Below are 22,111 nucleotides of genomic sequence, written 5' to 3' on the forward strand. Positions count from 1 at the left end.
TGATCACATTTAAAAAAAAAAAAAAAAAAAAGGATCTTGGACACTTTCCTTGACAACAACATGACCATGCATTTGTCTTTCCACTTGGACTAAACCACAATATCATGAGAATATATAGTTGAAGGTGGGCCAATACGAAGGTCGCCTTAATCAAATTGAATTTATGGTTCACGGACATGAGTGGAATATTTCGGTTAAGATGTGAGCCTGGTTAAATATGTCAATACTGTACTTTCGATAGTCATAAAAAAATTGACAACGGGGGTCCTCCTTCCTCCTTTTTTTGTCCCGACACAGACGCGACACAACAGACGTTCCGAGGACGCTTCAGCTCTCATTTACATAGAAACGGTTGCCATCAATATGGGGCGTACGCATCTTTTTAAAAAGTGTTTAAGAACTGACCTTGCGCTGAAAAGTGTTCATGCTCCTTAATGTCCGGTCACGAAAAAAAAAACGAGCTAAACATTACAAATATATAATATTTCCCATTTCGTTCCACCTTTAGTCTTTTTTTTTTTTTTTTTTACGTTCCTATCGAACTCCGTATGAAAGCAACTATTGACGGGAACTAGTGCAACCTGGAGGAGGCCCGGTCTTCGTGACGAGGCAGGCACAGAGTAAAATCGACCAAAAAAAAAAAAAAAGAAAAAGAAAAATATTAACTCTGGAGCGACTCCAGAGCAATGGCAGATTTATTAAGGCCATTTTGAACAATTACAGGAAAATAATAATAAAAAAAAAAAACAAGCAGACAGCTTGACTTGCTACCCTCCCTGAACGCTAGACAGTCAGGGCAGCAAAGCAAGACATCTTTCTTTCTTTCTTTTTTTTTTTCCCCTCTCGTCTTTCGTCCCCACAAGTCCATTGTGCCAGCCTCCCCCCCCCCATCTCCCCCCTCCCGCATCCCTGGCGAGGAGGCGCCACGCTTCTCTGTTCAAGTGTGCTCTGTGTTGGTGGAATTCAGCAAGAGTGGCGTCCTCACGAGTCTTTTCCTCCTCAGAGCCGGCGGCGGGTCCCGGGCCGTCACGACTGTTTTAGGCGCTTGCGGGGGGGACCGAAGGGCGGGCACTGCGCCGAGGCCAGGGCGCGGAAGGCCTCGGCCACCAAGTGGGGGTGCGACTGGATCATGGACTTCCAGCCCGCCGTCTCCATTATGTCTGTGGCGTGGCTGCGAGCACAAACACAAAGCGTCTTAATGGCCGGACATTTTATGAAAAAAAAAAAAAAAAGCAAATGGTGACTCCAAATGAAAGAGTAATGAGAATGATACGATTTTTTTTTTTTTTAATAGAATCGTGCTTTCAAATATGAGCGACTCAACTGAAGAGTTTGCCGAAATCAATATCAAGATTGAGTAAAAGCAAAGGGCAATAACCCACAGCTGAATCAAGGAGAACTTTTTTTTTTTTTAATGTTCTCATTTCATATTGCCCAATATACCAGACATCAGCCGATACATTGTTTTTTTTCCTTTTTTTTTAAATAATGCCCAATATTGGTACCCAAAATTAATGCATCGGTCATGCTTGAGCATAAAATGCCTTTTTCTTTTTTTAATTCAAGAATATAAAGTGAAATGGAAAATGGATGAATTTTTGTGCTCAAGGGTCACATTTGAATTTTTAAAAACAGATGAGTTAAATTTTTTATAGGAATGTAAAATAATTTATTTTAATAGAATTTTTTTTTTTTTTAAATAAAGCCAAATATTGTTACCCAATATTCACGTGTGGGTCATGCTTGAGCATAAAATGCCCTTTTTTGTTTTTAATTCAAGGATATAAAGTAAAATGGAAAATGTATATCAAGAGGGAAAACCAGATTTTTGTGCTCAAGGGTCACGTTTGAATTTAAAAAAAAAATACAAGTTAAATATTTCTATAGGAATGTAAAATAATTTATTTTAATAGAATTTTTTTTTTAAAATAAAGCCAAATATTGTTACCCAAAATTCACGTGTCGGTCATGCTTGAGCATAAAATGCCCTTTTTTGTTTTTAATTCAAGGATATAAAGTAAAATGGAAAATGTATATCAAGAGGGAAATTTTTGTGCTCAAGGATCACATTTCAATTTTAAAAAAATGGACGTTATTTTTTTATCGGAATGTAAAATAATTTATTTTAATAGAATTTTTGTTTTTTTAAATAAAGCTCAATATTGTTACCCAAAATTCACATATTGGTCATGCTTGAGTATAACATGCCTTTTTTTTTTTAATTCAAGGATATAAAGTAAAATGTATATCAGAGGGACAAGCAAATTTTCGTGCTCAAGGGTCACATTTTAATTTTAAAAAATGGACGTTTTATTTTTTATAGGAATGTAAAATAATTTATTTTAATATATATATTTTTTTAAATAAAGCCCAATACTGTTACCCAAAATTAACGTGTTGCTCATGCTTGAGCACAAAATGCAAATTCGCAAGCAAATTTTTGTGCACAAGGGTCATATTTGAATTTTTAAAAACAGACAATTTTTTATGGGAATTTAAAATAATTTATTTGAATAAAAATGATCTTTCAATTGTATTTTTGAATAATTCATTTCATTGTGATTAAAAAAATCATGACAGTTAAATATAACTATTTTATCATGTGCGATAAATTTAACTCAATGAGAAATTACTAGGTTATAATGGATACATTAAAATGAATTAGAAAAATAATATTATAATACTATTTAACAACAAATTATGTGACCAATTATTTCATGAGATGAATGAAATCCACAACCCCCCCCCTCACAAAAAAAGCCAATTAGTGCACTAAATAACACAAGACTCTGTTTTCCTTGCTGATTGGCTGGACGAAATCACATGATTCTGCCCGAGTGAGACGTTCTCACACAAAACGTGTCCCGAAAACGAGAACAATCATTGGAAAGGAAAACTTGGCGACCACCCTCGGCTCATAGAAAATGCGAGAAAAGGCTCCATTTGCTGCGTTTCTCCGGCTACGAGTCTATTAATAACTTGGGCACAACGATACGACGGCTCAAAGTGAAAAGGCAAATAGTGCGCCGTGCAGCGGGGCTAAAACAATGAATTCTAATGCATCTGCGAGGGGCCCAGATAAGAGCGCGTTATTCATCTTGTGTCACATATATCAGCTAATTACATACTTGCTATTCCAGTTCTTTCCATCTTTACAGCCCAGCTGTCTGAGGACACTGCACCTATGGCAAGGAGATAAAAAGGTAAGCATTCAGGGATGGTAAACAGAAATGGCAGCAGAAATTCATCACTGGAGGTTTTCTGCCCCCCCCCCCCCCCCCTTCTTTTTCTTCTTCTCAGAGATACTTGCCTGTTGATAAAATCTATGGCTTGTGCTTTGAGCTGCTCGGCGCTGTGCAAGTCTGCCAGGATGAGGGTGTCGGCCACGTTCTCCACCGAGAGGCTGTTGCACAGGGCCTCTTCGCACATGACTTTTAAACGCTCCAGAGCGTACTGGAAGCACATAGAGCAAATGCTTTAGCCGCTCACTGCAGGCTAACATGAGCCTTAGCCTATCGTGTTGAGTGATTACAGCAGTTGAAGACACACCTATCAAAATACAGTAAAGCCTCCGTTTTCAAACAAAAATTTTGAGTTTTGCTTCTGTTTTCGAACAAAAATCGGTATTCGAACGCCCAACAAAACCCGCAAATAACAATGCGCGCGGCCAGACCACCTGACCCATGACTTGCTTCGTTGTGAATTCCCACGCCGCCGAAAAAACCCGGAAATAACAATGCACGCGGCACAGGCATCTGACACACTCACGACGCCTTTTGTTATTGTCTATTTGAACGCCCCCCGAAAAAAGCCCGGAAATGACAACACGCATGGTGCAATCAGCGCACTTTTGTTATGTTGTATAATGAAGCCTCTGTACATAGACGTATCCCAGTAGTTACTGTTTCTCTTCTCATCATCGCGTATTAACCCCCTAATCATGGCTCCAAAAATTGCCCCCCCCCCACTCATTATTGTTTGTTTAAAGTTATTCTGCACTTCTCTTTATAATAAAAGTTTACAAGGCTGGGGGCCGATTCGCTACAGATACGGCAATGCACTTCCAGCCTTGCGTACTCTACTACTAAAGCATACATTTTAAGCAAAAAATAAACATTTCTTAAATTATTTTATTACATAAAATATTTAAACTATACATGTATTTCTACGATGGAGTTTATTACCAGGAAAAACTAATTTTTTTAGGCTTGGAACGCATTGTTTCTTTTTTCATTCATAGTAATGGGAAACATCGATTTGGTTTTTGAACAATTCATTTTTCAAATCATTTTCTGGAATGGATTGTGGTCGAGAACAGAGGCATCACTGTAATAGCAAACAGGAGGTACTCTTGTCCTTTCGCCTTGTCCCGTTATGCGTCACCACAGCGTGTCATCTTTTTCCATCTAAGCTGACCTCCTGCATCTTCCTCTCTAACACCAACTGCCCTCATGTCCTCCTCACAGTGAACAACTTAAAGGGGTCACTGTATGTGGTATTCATGGCCCGGATTTCATCATCAACTTCTCTTTCCGTACATATTGCTAAAAAGAAATGAGACTGTTGGTCATTTCCAATAATATCAATCCTTTCTGGAGCAATTGTTGAATAACAAATTGCATATTGAACGCTCCATTTACATTTTCAAAATCAAATCTGTGTGTTGGTGTGACAAATAGGGAGGAGGAAACAGAGATCAAATTCAGTGCATGGCTGGGGTGGAAGAAGGAATGTACTGCACTATAAAATGGCAGTCAGTCATATTTTATATATGCTGTCGCTCATGGGTGAAATGTCCCATTCTTGAAAATGACACGCAGAATATGAAACCACGGGAAACAATGGATAGACAAAAGAATGTACCGTACTATGGAGTGGCAGAATTCACTCATATTTTTGATCTTGAAGCTGTCAAAGGTGGGTAGTAACATGCTACAACTCCTCAGTTACCCTTACTCAAGTAACATTTTGGATAAACTGTCCCTTCGATGGTACCGTAATTTCCGGGCTACAAGCTGCAACTTTTTTCCACACGCTTTCAACCCTGCGGTTTATGCGGTGATGTGGCTACTTTGTGCATTTTTTCCAACAGAAAAGGTAAGAACTGGACCGGTGGAATATATCTGCCAAGGAAGTAACTTTTACCGGCCCTGTTAGCGCTGCACTAACGTTACTGCTGTGCTAGCATGTTGCTGCTGTGTTACTGGCGCGTCTCAGTGATATTTACTGCTAAGTTTTATTTTAAGGGTTCCTGTTAGCATTAGCAAAGTTCTAGCACTAAAACTAGCGCCACGCTACCGTTAAATTCTTTCTGTGTACCCTCTTTGTAACTATCTTGTGTTTCAATGTGGGCACTTGCGGCTTTTACACAGCTACGGCGTACGTATGTACCAAATGGTATTTCCCTTACAAATGTACTCGGTCAGGCTTATAATCAGGTGCGATCTGAGGGCCGGGAATTACGGTAGTTTGAATCAACCACACTTTTGATTGCAATGTGCATTCTCTCTCGCTCTGTTTCACACACGCACTTTAAAGTCTGGTCAGCAAGCAGCTTCTTCCTGAGGTCATTTCGAAGAATAAAGCAAATAATGTTTCTGTAGGGCCCTGTGGGCATGTGTTCTTGGTTTAGGGGCTTTTAAAAATTAAAGTGCTGGCAGGTGTGTGTGTGGGTTCCCATGATTTTTTATGTTATTTGACATGCATGCTTTAATTTTTTTCTTTTCATCAAAAGTTATTCTCGAGTTAGTGGAGTAGTTTTTTCGAGTGTACATCAGCAAATCTTGGTGAAACTTGGCGAGTGTTTTTGGACAGAAAGCTACATAACGCTTTTGGCCGGTAGATCGACACACTCGTCATTCGACATTATAACAGCTCGCCAAAGTCCGTGTCTGTCACACACGGTCTATTGGGACATCTTAGAGACATTTCTGGTGTAATGAATAGAAAATTGAGGCGACAAAAGTCGTATATAAATGCGTAAATTAATCTCCGAAAGCGCTTCCTCATTTAGGAGCCTCGACTTTGCGGACATAAAACCGGCCTGATTGTCTCGATATTTTCAGACACTTCCATGGACATAAATAGGATTGGGACTCAAAAAGTTCTGCTACGATCGGCTGCAGTTTGAGGTCAATGCAACAGAACCCATTTTAGATTCATTAATTTCTCAAGGAAGCATTTCATAGGTTGATTTCCATGCCATGTTTCCCAGTCACAACTGTCACTCAATAGTGTATTAAAAAAAATCCAGACTTCCAAGATACAACTAAACTGCAATATAAGTAGAAGTTCTGAAATCTGCTATAAGGCTGTGACAGGCTGACAGGTCCAAAAAGTGGCTGATACAAAACCTACCTGAAAGTCAAATATTTCAACAGAAAAGGAACCTAATTTTAAGTTGTTGTTTTTTTTTTTTAGGGGGAGTTATTCTGCAGATATTTTTAAGTCCAGAATTATGGAATAAGTAAAAATGTTCACACCAGTAACTCCATCCTGTGAGGGAAAAGGGAGTCCTCGAGTTAAGACGATCTTGACCTATGACGTTTCGACTTTACAACGCCCGTCACCCAGCTGCCATTTTGTTCGTCTAATGCTTGTCCGTGTTTGTGCGCCGGGAGTACCTTTGTATTTTTCACCCTCCTTTTTAGACATTATCGCCCCAAAGAAGAAAGCTGTGTCTTTTAACAAAACTTCTGCAGCCAAAACGAAATCCATTACTATGTAAACAAAGCTCAAGATCATAAAAAGTTTGGAGAAAGGAGAGGCACCAACACCACCAAGGCTTCAGATGGTCGACCGTGGTGACCATTATTAAAGACAAAGCCCATATTTTAACGCATGTGAACGGTTCCGTTCCTATGTAGGATACAATGATCACAAAACAAGGTTCTTTGATACATGTCGAGGTGAAGAGGACTGAGGACTAGATTCCTTCGCAATAGCGAAGCACAGCCTCCCCTTCTTCTTCTCCATCCACCCCCCAGCAGTAATGCAAAGTACATCATGTTGTTTATTTCAACGTATTTGTTTTGTTTACAAAGTATTTTGATGTAAATTCTGACTTTAACGGAGGAATCCGACTTAAGTCGAATTTCGACTTAAGTCGCTACTGTAGGAACGGATCTCAGTCGTACACGATAGATTAAGACTCCACCTACCAATGGCGATCACACTTGCTGATGTCATCATTAACAAATGTTATCGTATTCGCTCAATAGAGTCCAGATTATTACAGTACTAAACATACCATACTTTAACTTATTCCTGTTGGAAACTGCAGGTCATGAGATTCAGAAACAAGAGTGAAACAAAATGAAATGGACTAAAAATAGCACGGACATGACTGTTTGTGTCTCGCAAGTTTGCACGTGTAAATTGTGTCTGGCCTTACTTTGTCTGCAGCTGCCAGCAGGTTGTCTGCCATCTTCTCCAGGTTTGGGGCCTTTCCTGTGTAGATGAAGCCCATCATTTCTTTGAAGACGTCGGGGTCCACATCACTTATGTCGACACGGTTCTAGGAAGAGGAAAACAGGATATTTGATGAATACCTCCAGCTGAAAAAAAATAAAAATAACATTCTAAATAGAGTAATGAGTGACTTTGTACCTTTTTACTCTCTTCCATTTCATGCTCAAACATGGCATTGAAGACGGGCGACCTTGCTGTGAAAAACACAGATCCGAGTGTGATAAATATAACAGCAGTCGACAAAAACCTTCTTTACCGGAATACAGCACTTGTCAATGTGTTAAATCGGTGTCGGTGCTGCGTCACCAATTTTTTCCCCATCTGACCACAGCAGCTGCTGCCACCATGTCGAATGGACACAAGCTGGAAAAGACAGCTAAGGCTTTCAGTCTCCTGGATCACAGTCATTAGGGGTCAAGCAAGGTAGTCAGGTGGATTAGCACCTTTCGTAGGCGCAGGCTGCTTGAAACCTGCCAGGAGGTACAGACCCTTGGTAGCCTTTCAAGGTGCTTATGGCTCTGTGAGGAAGGCCATTCAGAAGAGGCATGACACGTCTTACAAGGGCCATTTTCAGCACTTCTCGGTCATGGGCACTCGCTAAATGGCCTCAGACCGACATTTACAACGCAGGACAAATGACGCCTCCCTAATGGCTTTGCTGGGATAAAGTGTCTTCCATGTCAAGGCACTGCAATTACACATTAAAACTCACATTCCTAGCCGAGACTTCATAACGGCCGAGCTCTAAAACAGTTTGGGCCAAAGAGTCGCAAAGTGCTAACTAAAGTTCTCCGTACCTGCCAGGATGGATTTGTGGGCTTTGAACTCTTGTCCTCCTACATAGAGGCTGCAGTCGGTGAAGCGTGAACACTCCCAAAGGTTTCCCAGGTCGTCGGACAGCTGACACTCAGGCACCTTAAGCATGTTCATGTTGGACTGGCCAGAAATGTTCACAGAGTCCTGGACTACGCTGACCTGCTCGCGAGACACAACACAAGAGTGGCAGCATGACCATTGAGGACAAATATCTGACAAAGAGGACGTAGAAAGGCAAATAAGCATTATGCCATACAATAAATTTAAATGTCACTGATCTAAATAGTCATTTTCCTCAAGATAGTCCCCCCAAACCGCAACACCAGCTGGAGTAGGACACACACTGACATTCATCCTGAGTGCATGACTCATAGAAGCTTAAGCTAAATTCATATTGCATTTGGATTTTTTTTTTTTGTTAAAGCCAATATTTTTATATATTCATTCACATTAGAAAAAACATATGCAACTTCTATTGTGAAAAGAATCCAACCATAAAGTGACATACATGATCATTAAACATCACATGGACTTGTAAATATGATCTTGGGTCTATAGGAGGTCTAAGTTTCAATTTCAAGGATTTTGTGCAACCGGAGTCAAAATTTTCCATTCTAAAGTAGCATAGTTTTGCAACTGACTTGCTTGCTAATCCTTTGTCCCCCATTACTTTTCATTCATGTCAGTTTTGTCAAAGAATAAAAATAAAATTGTAATTATAATATTTGCATTGTGTTTTGTGACATGGATAAACTGGATCTACGTTATTTGCTAAAAGTAAAAGGGCTTCAGTTTTAATACAGCCTTTGTAAAACAGATTCCTCGTGGAAACCAAGGTTCCAATGTATCATAAAAGTAGTAGAAAAAAAAAATCCTGTCAGTTGCGATGGAACGGTGAGATGGCTAAAGATTCCGACCACGGGTGAGCAACGATGAAACCTTTACCATCATTGTAAAGCAGGGGTGGGGAACCTATGGCTCGCGAGCCACACCTGGCTGTTTTGGTGGTTGGGTATGGTTCGCCGAGCCCTCATAAGGACATACTGTATACAGGAGGGGTGCTCAATGTGTCCATCGCGATCGATCACGAGGAAGTTCTGGTCGATCGCGTGATTGCGATGTCAGCCTGACCTTTTTTTAACATTTTGGCACCATGCGTAACTTTCTCTAACAACGACCTGATGCACGGCCTCCAATGACGGCCACACACTCTTCTTCCGAGTTTACCTTGCACCACCCCCTCCTCAGCTCTTAAAGGGGTACACTCACAATTACAAATGTTACAGTCCTTACGCAGCCTATCAATGTGGTTTATAATGACAGCGTGCTGATGTGCTGCCAACCACCGTTAATTTTTTTACATAAAGACATGCGTCTGTTGGCGAGCGCACATAAGTGGGGACAAATTCAACCTGCAGACCAGCCGATTGTTAAAATTTGGAACGCACTTCCTGTCACATGACACACACTGCGGCATATGAATATTGCCGTACTGACAATGTTTGTTATATCTATGCATATGAAAAGTCTTTCTTACATTTAAAAAAAAAAAAAACATTAAGACCATGAATTGAGATGAGTTCATGAATAACAGATAGAAGTCTCAAAGGCTGCATGAAGTTTAATTTAATCACGTATGAAACAGATAACTAAGTCATCAGCAAAGAAGTCGTATTAATGGTAAAAAGTACTTTTGTAATCATTTTTTAGGAACAGTATAATGTTATTTAAATGAATTTAGAGACTTATTGTACTATTAAAAGTGTTGGTCTTACATAAAATGCACGAATACGCTTGTATTTAGTTTTAAAAATATTAGATGGCTCTTTTGGAATTACATTTTAGAATATTTGTCGTTTATGGCTCTCTCAGCCTAAAAGGTTCCCGACCCCTGTTGTAGAGGAATTAATGTCAAGAGTACAAGTGAACAATTACCTCACAGAAAAGAGTAAGTTTGTCATCAGGAAGAAGTCCGTTGGCTTCGTCCAGGAGGAAATCTCTCCTGATGAACTTTTTGAAACCCCAATCTTTGCCTTGGACAAACCTGTAGGCTCTTTGGCTTTCTGCAAAAAATTATTGTTAAGTTTTAATGACAATACCGCTTTAAAACATTCCCAAGTTGCAAGAGAACATGTGCGTGATGATGTGTGGGCCCCTCAGACTTACCCATCGCTTTCGTCTCCTCTCGCTTGGCATTCAGCAAGGAAAACTTGAATTTTGCTCTGACTTCACTTTTTGGACAACTAACAAGAAGTAAATATAATGATAGATAATCTTTGCTTTCATCGTCAAGTCCCTTTGGATTGACTCGCAGACACCTGTCACAAAACAGAAGCCCATCAGTGAAGCTAGAAAAGGAGTCACGTGCTTTAAGCTGCTGTTGTCAAAACAATTTTATGTCAAGCCTTCAGGGATGAGCCTCTCACTTATGACAGACTGACACCAATTATCACGCATGTACTAAAGACATGCGGGCGATTTACGGTGCGCTCGTTCATCTGTTTGCAACAATTCTGCCATACAGTGACGAAAATAAGTATTTGAACACCCTCCTATAGTGCAAGTTCTCCCACTAAGAAATCATGGAGGGGTCTGAAATTTTCATCGTAGGTGCATGTCCACTGTGAGGGAGATAATCTAAAAGGAAAAATCCAGAAATCAAAATGTATGATTTTATATGATACAGGTGCAAGTAAGTATTTGAACACCTGCCTATCAGCTAGAATTCTGGCCCTCAAAGATCTGTTAGTAATGACTGTTGGTAATCCACTAAGACGTCATGGTTTGACACGCATGGCACGGAAGGTTCCCCTGCTTAAACCAGCACATATCAAAGCCCGTCTTGAGTTTGCCAATGACCATTTGGATGATACAGAGGAGTCCTGGGAGAAAGTTTTGTGGTCAGATGAGACCAAAATGGAACTTTTTGGTCATAATTCCACTAATTGCGTATTTTAGGAAGACGAATGATGAGTTCCATCCCCAGAACACCATCCCCACTGTGAAGCATCGGGGTGGTAGAATCATGCTTTGGGAGTGTTTTTCTGCACATGGGACAGGACGACTGCACTGTATTAAGGAGCGGATGACCGTGGCCACGTATTGTGAGATTATAGGGAACAACCTCTTTCCCTCAGTGAGAGCATTGAAGATGCGTCGTGGCTGGGTCTTTCAACATGACAATGACCCGAAGCACACAGCCAGGAAAACCAAGGAGTGTCTCCATAAGAAGCATATCAAGGTTCTGGTGTGGCTTAGCCGGTCGCCAGACCTAAACCCAATAGAAAATCTTTGGAGGGAGTAGAAACTCCGTGTTTCTCAGCGACAGTCCAGAAACCTGTCTGATCTAGAGAAGATCTGTGTGGAGGAGTGGGCCAAAATCCCTCCTGCAGTATGTACAAACCTGGTGTAAAACTACAGGAAACATTTGACCTCTGTAATTGCAAACAAAGGCTACTGTACCAAATATTAACATTGGTTTTGTCAGGTGTTCAAATACTTATTTGCAGCTGTATCACACAAATAAATCATTAAAAAAAACATACATTCTGATTTCTGGATTTTTCTTTATAGATTCTCTCTCTCACAGTGGACATGCACATACAATAAAAACTTGAGACCCCTCCATGATTTCTAAATGGGAGAACTTGCAATATAGCAAGGTGTTCAAATACTTTTCTTCACTGTACATAGTAGCCTTTTTTTCAACAGTAGATTCACATTCATTTTTTCTTTTATCAATGATGAATTTTCATAAGTGTGTACCACTTTATTTTCAGCGGCTTTAGTAAAACTGTTTATAAATACATGTACTTAGTGAAAATGAATCACTGACCACTTCATTTTGTCATTAGGGCCAGAGGAGAAGGTTGAACTCTTCAGCACCTCTCCCATTTCTTCTCTGCAAAAACTAAAGTTGTTTATGGTCCACATGTAGGAAAACTTGACAACCTTGACCTTGGGAACAAAAGGAGAAACACGACGCGTTTAGTGTAACGGATTCCCCAGCGACATAATTTTAAGATTACGTTACAAGCTAAGGAGAAAGTGGTGACACGGCTGTCTCGGAGAGAAAATGACTGAAGTGTTGATTGCTCAGACCTGTGTGTAACACCAGCTCTCTGCCACAGGTCCACTTGACATCTCCCCAGGAGGAGGGGGCGTGGGAACCCGTGACATCACCACTTTGGAGGTAGCACTCTCGTCTTTAAAGCACTAGGCGGTGGAAAAATTCAAGATATATCTTTGGGGCAGAACTGAATTTCACATTTAAAAAAAACAAAAGTACTATCTTAGGTTGGTACATAAACACAATCAAAGATCAAAACCTTGTAGGCTGGCTGCTGACACACTTAAATTGAGCACCTTTTTTCTCAGTGTGATCGAAGTATCCTGCCAACAAACTGCGAGTGCTACTTTTATGCAAGAGAAGTATTCACAGGACCAGGCAGACATTTTCCATCAACATTTCTTATCGACGGAGAGACATTTTGTTGCCGTCTTTCAAAAGTTTCTACTCGTTTTAGTGAACAACGCGTGCCTGCCGCCTCTAATCAAACGTTTTGTAAATAAACAAAACTTTAGGCACGATGCGGAGATTTTCAGTTTTTCAGTGACCAATGAGGCGCGATGTTTTAAGACTCCAAATCCAATATTCGCCCTGTTTTAGTGATTACTTTCAATATTAGATTACCCTGTATTACTTTCTCAACCTTTACATGTACACTGGACGCTCATTATTCACAAGGGATAGGGATGAGCCTGGACAATCAATAGCTAAAATCTACACATAATCGACAATTATTTTTTAGTTAAATAGCAAAAAAAAAAAATATTGAATAAGCAGGGCTACACTACCAATAGGCATTTTGGGGGTAGTTCCACACCCCAAAAACGTAAAAACAAAAATGAGAAGAAAAAAAATTGAATAAACAAAAATCACCAGATAAACGAATCCCTGGGTGCCGAACCACAAGTATTTGGGGGTTCACCATGATTTTAAATTCACGCTTTCCAATAGAAAGCATGTCAAGAGTCAACCTATTGGAAAGCTGGGTGATATAAAGCCTCATTTGTTTTACATAATATTGATTTTAAATTTCCTCTCCTTGCTGTTACATAATAATTGACAATGTATTCAAATGATTTTTTTTTCTTCCCGGGATTTGATTTCATTCTCTTCACAACAAGCGAGGTTGCAAAGTTTCCACCCCCAGAATTAACTACCACAACAATAAGACAAAAGCACTTCCTCTTCAAAGATTTTGCTCTTGTCAAAACATGCTTGTAAACATAAAACATGAACTAACATTTTAAATGTTCAATGTTTAACATCATAAAATGATCTGCTCAGCTGGTCCAGGTCAACCAATGTCACACTCCCTCTGCTCACCAATACTCCCCCACCGCCCCTCCCTCATGTAGAGTTGTACAGGTGAGTCAAGCCGACCTTGGCAGCACATAACTCGGGTCAAACCTTCTCAACATGTGGATAAATCACTACTTTCACATCTAAACGGTCATAATGCTTTTTTGCAATGGTCAGCAAGATTTTAGTCACGATTGCTACCCACCAGGTTTCTGTCTTATTACACGAAAAAACAATGTGAAAATGATTCCATTCATGTTGTCTAGCAGTGGAAATTAAACTCTAATCACCTTTTTGAAAAAATAGTCACAGGAGTGATCCAAAGTCATCTCAAATTTAGCAACCAAATCACAAGCTTGGCAACACTGACTGCTTTTATTGAGTACCTCGCCACTCTTTGCATCCATGTTGGTAGTGTAAGCTGTGCTATATATGCACACGATGACAAGGGAACATTTGTGAGTGTATACTTTGTGCGATTGTTACTGATATGATGCCTTAATATCCCTCACGGGACTGATCTAACAGGTTGGCTGGCTTTGTTTGCAGCAGACAACCCAAAGTAGTGGTAGCAATGCAGTCGTACGCATGCAAATACACATTTGCTATTTATCACACTTTGTTAGAATTTGTGATATATTGTACAAAAAAAAAGGTAATGCAGTCAATTTCACAAACGTCAATTAAAGGCTCACCTCTTAGCAGTTTTAAGTATTATAAAGGTGGTATGTCTAGTACGTCACGGGATATTTCATGGTCCCATCTTCATGTCCCAGCCTACAAGGAAGACAAGAGGACTTGGAAATTGCTTATCGAGTCTAATTCAGCACAATTTAAGATATTTTACGTCACTCTTTAACGTGCCTGTACTAGTTTTACTAATCAATTATAAAATAAACAACCTTATAAAAACACATGTTGTGAAATCAGTCATAAGCATAAATTTATGTAGTGAAGGCTGTGAATAGCTTGCAGAATTCATAGGTGTGTCCTGTGTTTTATTCCAATGCTGAACATAGTGGTTTAATATCTTAAAAACACTGATCTGGACAGGTTAAGACAAGAGAAAGCAAAGTTTATTTTCTATCTTGGTCCTTTGCTTTTCAAACAGGAATGATTCTATTGGGACTGACATTTAGATAATCTGTATTGAATGAAGACATCTTGGCTACGTTGAACAACCCAAACTCAATAAGATGTTCAAGATATTAGATGATTAACAACTCTCTCTCTCTTTTTTCCCAAAGATCAGTTTAGTGAAAGTACATCAGGTGTCAACACATCGTCTTCAATCAATTTGTTCCCACCTATTTACTCACACTAACGCCCTAAAAACACGACCGTTTATTTCGAAACCTTCAAAAGTTATTTACGAAAACTAATACAGAGACGAGCAAGTCTACCGACTAGCTCCTTGGTACTTAATCCAAACTAGCATTTAAGTTGTCACTTGGAGGTCTTATGTTGGATTCTTGTTAGCTTTGGACCGCAAATGCGGCTAACAACAATCGGCTAGCTTGGCATAAACAACTAGACATTCGTCTTCACTGCCAACACCAATTTCGCTGTCGCGCAGCAAACCGACAAATGAATCCGGTATAAAACCAGCAACGTTATCTTTTTCACAGTGCAAAAGAAAGGGCCTCTATGCGGCTCTTTTGACAGAATGCTAGCCGAGCGAGCTAACGTAAGCTCCTCACGTTTGCTGCTGGTGGCAAAACAACGTCTGCTAACTAGCAGCTAGCCCAAGCTAACGTGTACACCGACTGCCAAAAAAAGTTGGAAAATACATCGTGACGGCGTACCTTTCAATTTCATACTTCCGTATGTGTCAAGTAAGGTATGCCGCTTAGTGTCACAAGCGCTCCTGTCACCATCCGTCACTTTGGACTCTTTTTCAGGGAGACTCTTCACAAGCTTTCTTTGTCTAATTTATTATGTGGGCTAGCTTGCTGTGTTTCTTGCTGATCTGGTTGGTAGCTTAGCAGGCTAGGCAGTGTTTGTACTGCGCATGCGCGATTTTACAGCTTGTCAAACAGAAGGGTTATATATTTCTTTAATATTTTAAATCGTAATTATTCACCAACAAAAAATACGTCCAAGTGTATTTTTTTGTCCGTCTTTTACCATCTTTTTTCACATTGAAACGCATTTAACAACCAACCTGTAGTCGGAGCTCATTGCGGCAGCACAAACTCCAGTATTTACTTACAAAAGCTTCGCACGAATCTTCGGTTTCATATTTCGTGTCGATTGTGAGAGTACTGATGTGAGTTTCTCTTCAGGTTGCCCCTTTCCAAGCACTCGTTGTCCACATCGTCACCAAAGGTTTACCTCACGTCAAACCCGAATAGGACTACAAAGAACGTGCATATCATACATTTTTGATCAATTTAATAATTGTTCAATTCAATTGCTAGTGTTTCTTGAAATGGCTGTTTTATGGCCACAAAATATCTCCGGATTATTAACAAGTAATAAAGACATGGTCTCTGTGTGAGAAAGTCACCTGTTCATTGAGCAACTCTATCTAAGCCCCATAAATCCTTTGGCCAATATTCTTTGCAGACCAGATCATATCTCAGTTCAGCCACACCATGCAAATAAACACGACAGGTGGCGCTTTATCGCTCATGTGTGACCCAAATCGTAGGTGCAGAATATGCATATTACCATACATGTATATCCCTGAAATCCATTCATGTTTTTCCGGGATGTAGCGGAATATTTAAAGGGACAAAAGGTGCTGACATTTGGGGAAATACTAGCTCAGATAGCTGCCGTAATAATCTTTATTTGCAGAGGACAAAGAAAATGTGCATGCAACTAATGTTATATTGTCTGTCTACATGAATTGGTGCACCATTTTGTTCACATCACACTTGCTTAAAGTGTTTTATAACTTTGCTATTCGTTAGCCCGACTGACATTAGTGAACTTTAAAACATTTATGTGGGTGTTATAAATGCAGAAAGCGAAATTGTTTTATGTTTAGTTATTCAGTAATCTTAATTTAAGCATGTCAATAAACATCTTTCTCTTTTTAAAAAATGTTTTTGTCATGTTATTAGAGCGGCACGATGGAGCAGCTGGTAAAGCGTTGGCCTCACAGTTCTAAGGACCACAGTTTGATCCCGGCCCTGCCTGTGTGGCGTTTGCATGTTCTCCCCGTGCTTGCGTGGGTTTTATCCTGGCGCTCCTGTTTCCTCCCACATCCCAAAAACATGCAACATTAATTGGACACTTTCAATTGCCCATAGGTGTGATTGTGAGAGCGACTGTTTGTCTCCATGTGCCCTGCGATTGGCCAGCAACCAGTTCGGGGTGTCCCCCGCCTCCTGCTCATTGACAGCTGGGATAGGCTCCAGAAGTTCCTGCGACCATTGTGAGGATAAGCGGTAAAGAAAATGGATGGATGAATGGATGGATGGAGAAATAAAACTAAATTGAAAAATCAAAATTTATAAAGAGGGTGTGTACACTTGTGCAACAAGACACTTCAATTGTTTATTTGACCCTCGGGAAAAGACTAAAACTAAGTCAATTGAGTTCCACACGACATACAGTAGGTCACACCAATGGTGGAAAAAATATCCCCCCTCCTGCCGTTGACAGCTGGCATAGGCTCCGGCACTCCCCACGACCCTCGTGAGGATAAGCGGCAAAGAAAATGGATGGATGTTATTAGACGAATACTGAATTTTAAGTGCTTTGCATGATTTCATAGTGGCACAGGTGTATCCTGTTATATTGCAATTTTGTATAGTGTTGACGGTTTTTCCCACTTGTAATGTCACCGACGCGTTATACATTTTACTTCTTAGAAACCACACTACCCGTCATGGCAGTAATATAATACCTGTTGTTTTGTTCTGTCGTGGATTCTCACCTGTCGTCACAATTTGCGCCTATGCTCGGTTTTCGGTGTCAGAGTCTTTGAACAAGAGCGGGTCCGGACCGTCTAATATTCATTCTGGGTGCTTGCTTCGGTTTTGTTCTCGCTGTGATTAAGGCCCCAAACCTGAGACTTACTGGGCGAGTCCTGCGATCCTATTGTCCACTCGCACGAACACGTCTTTTGTTCAGCGTCAAGGTTTTGGATCTCGTTTTATTCTCGACTTTAGTCTGGACTATAGACTCCAGTTGAATGCGTGGGCGTGCAAAGCAAGCGTTCATCGTCTTTATACACTATCGTGCGCATTCAACTTTTGCTTGAAACGTGTAAAGAAATTTTTTGACGTGTTACTTTGTGTGACAGAACTGGAGTTAATTCTCCGCCGGCCTTCACAATGTCTTTCCGCGGGCCTCTGATGTTTCCCGTCTATAGCAAATACAAAGCGGCTTGGGTTAAGCTATTCACGGAGGCAAGACTTTATAATGGCTCCCTGTAGGCCTGTGATAACTAATTCCCCTTCAGATGGATGGACGGCGTTCTGTCGAATGAGCGATAAGGGCTCTTACGGTCCAGCCGGTCTACATTCACACGTGTCCGACTCGGATGTTTGTACATGAATGAAGAAAGCGGTCTGAGCTCGGCCGCGCGTATTGCAAATTCTGATCTGGAAGTTCCCATCAGGTATCGTATGATTCATTGACCTGTCTTGAAGTCGAGAGGCTGGAAGATAAGACCACCAGAAAAGAAGATACAGGGACGCTTATCACGGATTTGAATCTCTTTAATTTAAGGGCAAGGAGACTTTACTGCATATGGCGGCGGTCAAAATGCAAGGAAGCGTCACGATTGTAGTTTTGAATGCTTCGAACATCAAATTGGCATTTTGTGATTTCCACTTTTGAAAACCTGCTCGGGGAAAAAAAAAAAAAAAAAATCTTCCTACTTTCCATTTTACGTGTGGCTGTTTTTATATTTGATCCTGGAGGGAATAACACTGACCAGAGCGCTGACACGGTATCTATTTTAGTCTAATTAGAGGACCTTCAAACACTATTAATGTTCTTCCTGGCAAGAATTCAATGGACCCGCTGATGAAGACAGATAGAGACAGAAGTTATAAGGTAGGAGAAAAAGGCCACAGTGACGAGATGAGGCCCGGCTGACCTTATCAGAACTTGGGTCGTCGCGAGGTTGAGAGCAAAATCGAGTGCGACATTTAGTCTATATGGTATTACTCCTTCTCTCCTGGCTTTGGGAAATGAACTCATAACATTCAACAAAGAAGTCTTCTGAAAGGATTCCAATTACACTAAGTCTTATTCAGATCGAAGTAATAAAATAGATGATAATGGCCGAATATAAAAAGCAGATGTGTTTTAAAGAAAGCATTGGACCCCAGACGCAAGTATTTTTTTTTTTTTTTTTGTGGCATGGTTCTGTACTATGGAAGCGTATTGCTGGCACGCCCCAAAAAAAGAAAAAAGGTCGCTATCACATTATAACGTTATATTTTTCGTGTTAGAATGTAGTTAATTACACGTTATAACGTGAATCATTTCATGTTATAACAGTTCATTTCATATTATAACGTGAAATGAACCACATTATAACATGTAATTTATCACATTAGAACATGAAACATATCACGTTAAAACCTAATTTGTTATACGTTATAACCTGAAAAGTTGGCGTCAACTTGATGCGACCCTGTAATCACTCTCATCCTTCCAAGGTGGCATACAGGAAGACACAGCGAGAAGTGGACTCTCATCTCACAAAATATTGATTTGGTGAGCTTTTTATGGAGTCATGGTGTACCCGAAGATTGCCTCTTACGCATGGAGCAAGAACATGGAAGTGAATCCATCCATCCATCCATCATCCATCCATCCATCCATCCATCCATCATCCATCATCCATCATCCATCCATCCATCCATCCATCCATCCATCCATCCATCCATCCATTTTCTTCACCGCTTATCCTCACGAGGGTCACAGGGAGTGCTGGAGCCTATCCCAGCTGTCAACGGGTAGGAGGCGGGGTACAACCTGAACTGGTTGCCAGCCAATCGCAGGGCACATGGAGACAGACAACAGCTATACTCGCAATCACACCTCGGGGCAATTTAGAGTGTCCAATTAATGTCGCATGTTTTTTGGGATGTGGGAGGAAACCGGAGTGCCCGGAGAAAACCCTTGCAGGCATGGGGAGAACATACAAACTCCACACAGGCGGGTCCAGGATTGAACCCAGGAACACAGAACTGTGAGGCCAATGCTTTACCAGCTAGATCCACCGTGCCGCCTAATAATATTTATTTATTCATTATTTTCTATGTCACGGTGTGAAATGAATCACGTTATAACTTAGAGCATATCATGTTATAACATGAAATGAATTATGTTATAACGTGAAACTTTTCACGTTATAGCATGACATGATTCATATTATAATGTGGACTTAACCACATCATAACATGAAATATATCGTGTTATAACATCAAACATCCACATTATAACATGAAACATATCACATTATAACGTGATAGCAACCTTTTTGTGTGTATGCGTGTGTGGCAGCAATATGCTTCCGTACCATACTTTATACTCACACGACATTTAAAATTACGCAGCTGACTTGATGTGACATATTTTATTTAAGTGGAAGGAAGGACCCGCAATACCAATTCATACCTCAGTTAATCCACGTTAAGCACGCCCATCAACAACTGGTTCAAAAATAAACCTTTGTAGCCATAATTACAGCGCATGGCAGCTTGTTCTGTGCTTTTATTGTACTCCGCTCTATGGAATCTGTCATTTCCGCTGCTATGACTGGTGAAGTTGGCCACAAAAGCGGGATTTAAAAAGATGTGATTTGAGGAACCTTTTTTTTTCTCGACCTGAGTGGATGAAGTATACCCACGCCAAAATCAAACAATTGTTTCGGTTGAAGCTCCCAACTCTCAGTCAGGAAATTCTCTCCACTACCTCAATTGCCACAACTTGTGTAATAAAACAAGTACTGTAACAGAACAAAGATAATTATTTCAGCACGTACACAAATACATACCGATCGGTGTCCCAGAAAATACCGCCCCAGTTTGAATTATATCGGATGTGACAATTTCAATCCTGCAAAATGCGCAATGAGCCAAATATCGTCTCATAATTTGACTGTTTGACTGCAAAATGAACAGCGAAAAGAGAGCAGGAGCTTTTGTCTAATGAAAAGCCAAACAAGATGAAATTGAACCCCCCCCCACCCCCCCACCCCACACACACACACACTTTAACGAAGTGATTCCCTTGTTCCCCTTCCAAGCAATCTTTGAGTTTTTATCCCGGCGCTGACAGGGCCGATCGTGCAGCACGAAGCAGATGCTCTGTTGCCGACGTGTCCGCGGACAATTATTGCCATTCTTCATAGCTCATCTCTCACAGAGCAGCGAGCAGAATTACACGCTGGATCCATTATTAATATGCCGCTTGGTGTGAAAATGAGAGAGCAATTTAACCAATGTCCACCGTTGACGGAGTTTGATTATGAAATGATGCATCACGCGCTTGAACATTTTTACTGTTAGAGTAAATCTTGCCCTGTGTGCCAAATCCCTCAAATTAATATGTATATTAATAATAATACTTCAGCGAAATTTCTACCACTTATTAAAAATACAAGGTTGCGGTACTTTATGTTGTTTGTTTTCTGACTCCTAATTTCGACAAATTTTTAATTAACTCAAATACCAGGTCGAGGAATCTGGAACCCGTCAAGTAAAATCATATCTCTTTTAATATTTATGGTCGGTGACTTCGGTTGGGGGTGGGACAGTGGAACAGCTGTAAAGTGTTGGCCTCACAGTTCTAAGGACCACGGTTTGATCCCGGCCCCACCTGTCTACAGGGACTCCGGTTACTTCCCACATCCCAAAAACATGCAAAATTAATTGCCCCAAGGTGTGATTTTGAGTGCGACTGTAGTCTGTCTGCATGTGCCCTGCTATTGGCTGATGACCAGTTCAGGGTGTACCCCGACTCCTGCCCGTTGTCACCTGGGATCGGCTCCGGCGCTCCCTGCAATCCTTGTGAGGACGAGCGGCTAAAAAATGGATGGACTTTGGTTGGTTAAAATTACACATATTATAAAGTGATATATTGTTAAATACATGTCAATCACATCTGTGCCACATTTTCTTTGTGAGGATATAATTGTTGATACATATCTTGTAATGGATGGTGAACAATAAAATGTCTTAATAAATGTCAATTAAATTCTTGGTTGTTTTAATCATATGTATCCATCCATCCATTTTCTTAGCCGCTTATCCTCACGAGGGTTGTGGGAGTGCTGGAGCCTATCCCAGCTGTCAATGGGCTGGAGGCGGGGTACAACCTGAACTGGTTGCCTGCCAATCGCAGGGCAGATTGAGACAAACAGCCGCACTCACAATCACACCTAGAGGCAATTTTTAGAGTGTCCAATTAATGTTGCATGTTTTGGGGATGTGGGAGGAAACCGGAGTGCCTGGAGGAAACCCACACAGGCACGGGGAGGTC

The 22,111-nt window shown here is 40.6% G+C and overlaps 1 protein-coding gene across 2 annotated transcripts; it reads right to left on the reverse strand.

Annotated features, from left to right (window-relative positions):
* Nucleotides 1–677: 677 nt before the first annotated feature.
* spopla (speckle type BTB/POZ protein like a) lies at nt 678–15,656 on the reverse strand. 2 transcript variants are annotated; one of them, XM_061842386.1, is made up of 12 exons: nt 15,460–15,656; nt 14,350–14,431; nt 12,388–12,501; nt 12,122–12,243; nt 10,453–10,604; nt 10,222–10,349; nt 8,268–8,445; nt 7,609–7,664; nt 7,394–7,516; nt 3,311–3,453; nt 3,129–3,182; nt 678–1,171 (listed from the first exon to the last, which is right to left on the reverse strand). In XM_061842386.1, exons 3-12 carry the CDS (start codon nt 12,463–12,465, stop codon nt 1,027–1,029), a joined length of 1,179 nt encoding a protein of 392 aa, XP_061698370.1. In that variant the 5' UTR covers nt 12,466–12,501; nt 14,350–14,431; nt 15,460–15,656; the 3' UTR covers nt 678–1,026. The 2 variants fall into 2 exon arrangements, with proteins under 2 accessions (XP_061698370.1, XP_061698371.1); XM_061842387.1 differs by lacking the exon at nt 14,350–14,431.
* Between the last annotated feature and the right edge of the window lie 6,455 nt (nt 15,657–22,111).

The sequence above is a fragment of the Syngnathoides biaculeatus genome, chromosome 14 (assembly GCF_019802595.1).
Source record: "Syngnathoides biaculeatus isolate LvHL_M chromosome 14, ASM1980259v1, whole genome shotgun sequence".
Taxonomy (NCBI): domain Eukaryota; kingdom Metazoa; phylum Chordata; class Actinopteri; order Syngnathiformes; family Syngnathidae; genus Syngnathoides; species Syngnathoides biaculeatus.

Bases quoted from the DNA above. Each gene is read 5' to 3' on its own strand.
- spopla (XM_061842387.1), bottom strand. From the start codon at position 12,465: ATGTCACGGGTTCCCACGCCCCCTCCTCCTGGGGAGATGTCAAGTGGA. The intron at 10,350-10,452 runs GTAAGTCTGAGG...AATTTTTTGCAG, and splicing joins AGAGGAGACGAAAGCGATGG to AAAGCCAAAGAGCCTACAGG. The intron at 3,454-7,393 runs GTAAGGCCAGAC...ATGTGCTTCCAG, and splicing joins TGCTGGCAGCTGCAGACAAA to TACGCTCTGGAGCGTTTAAA.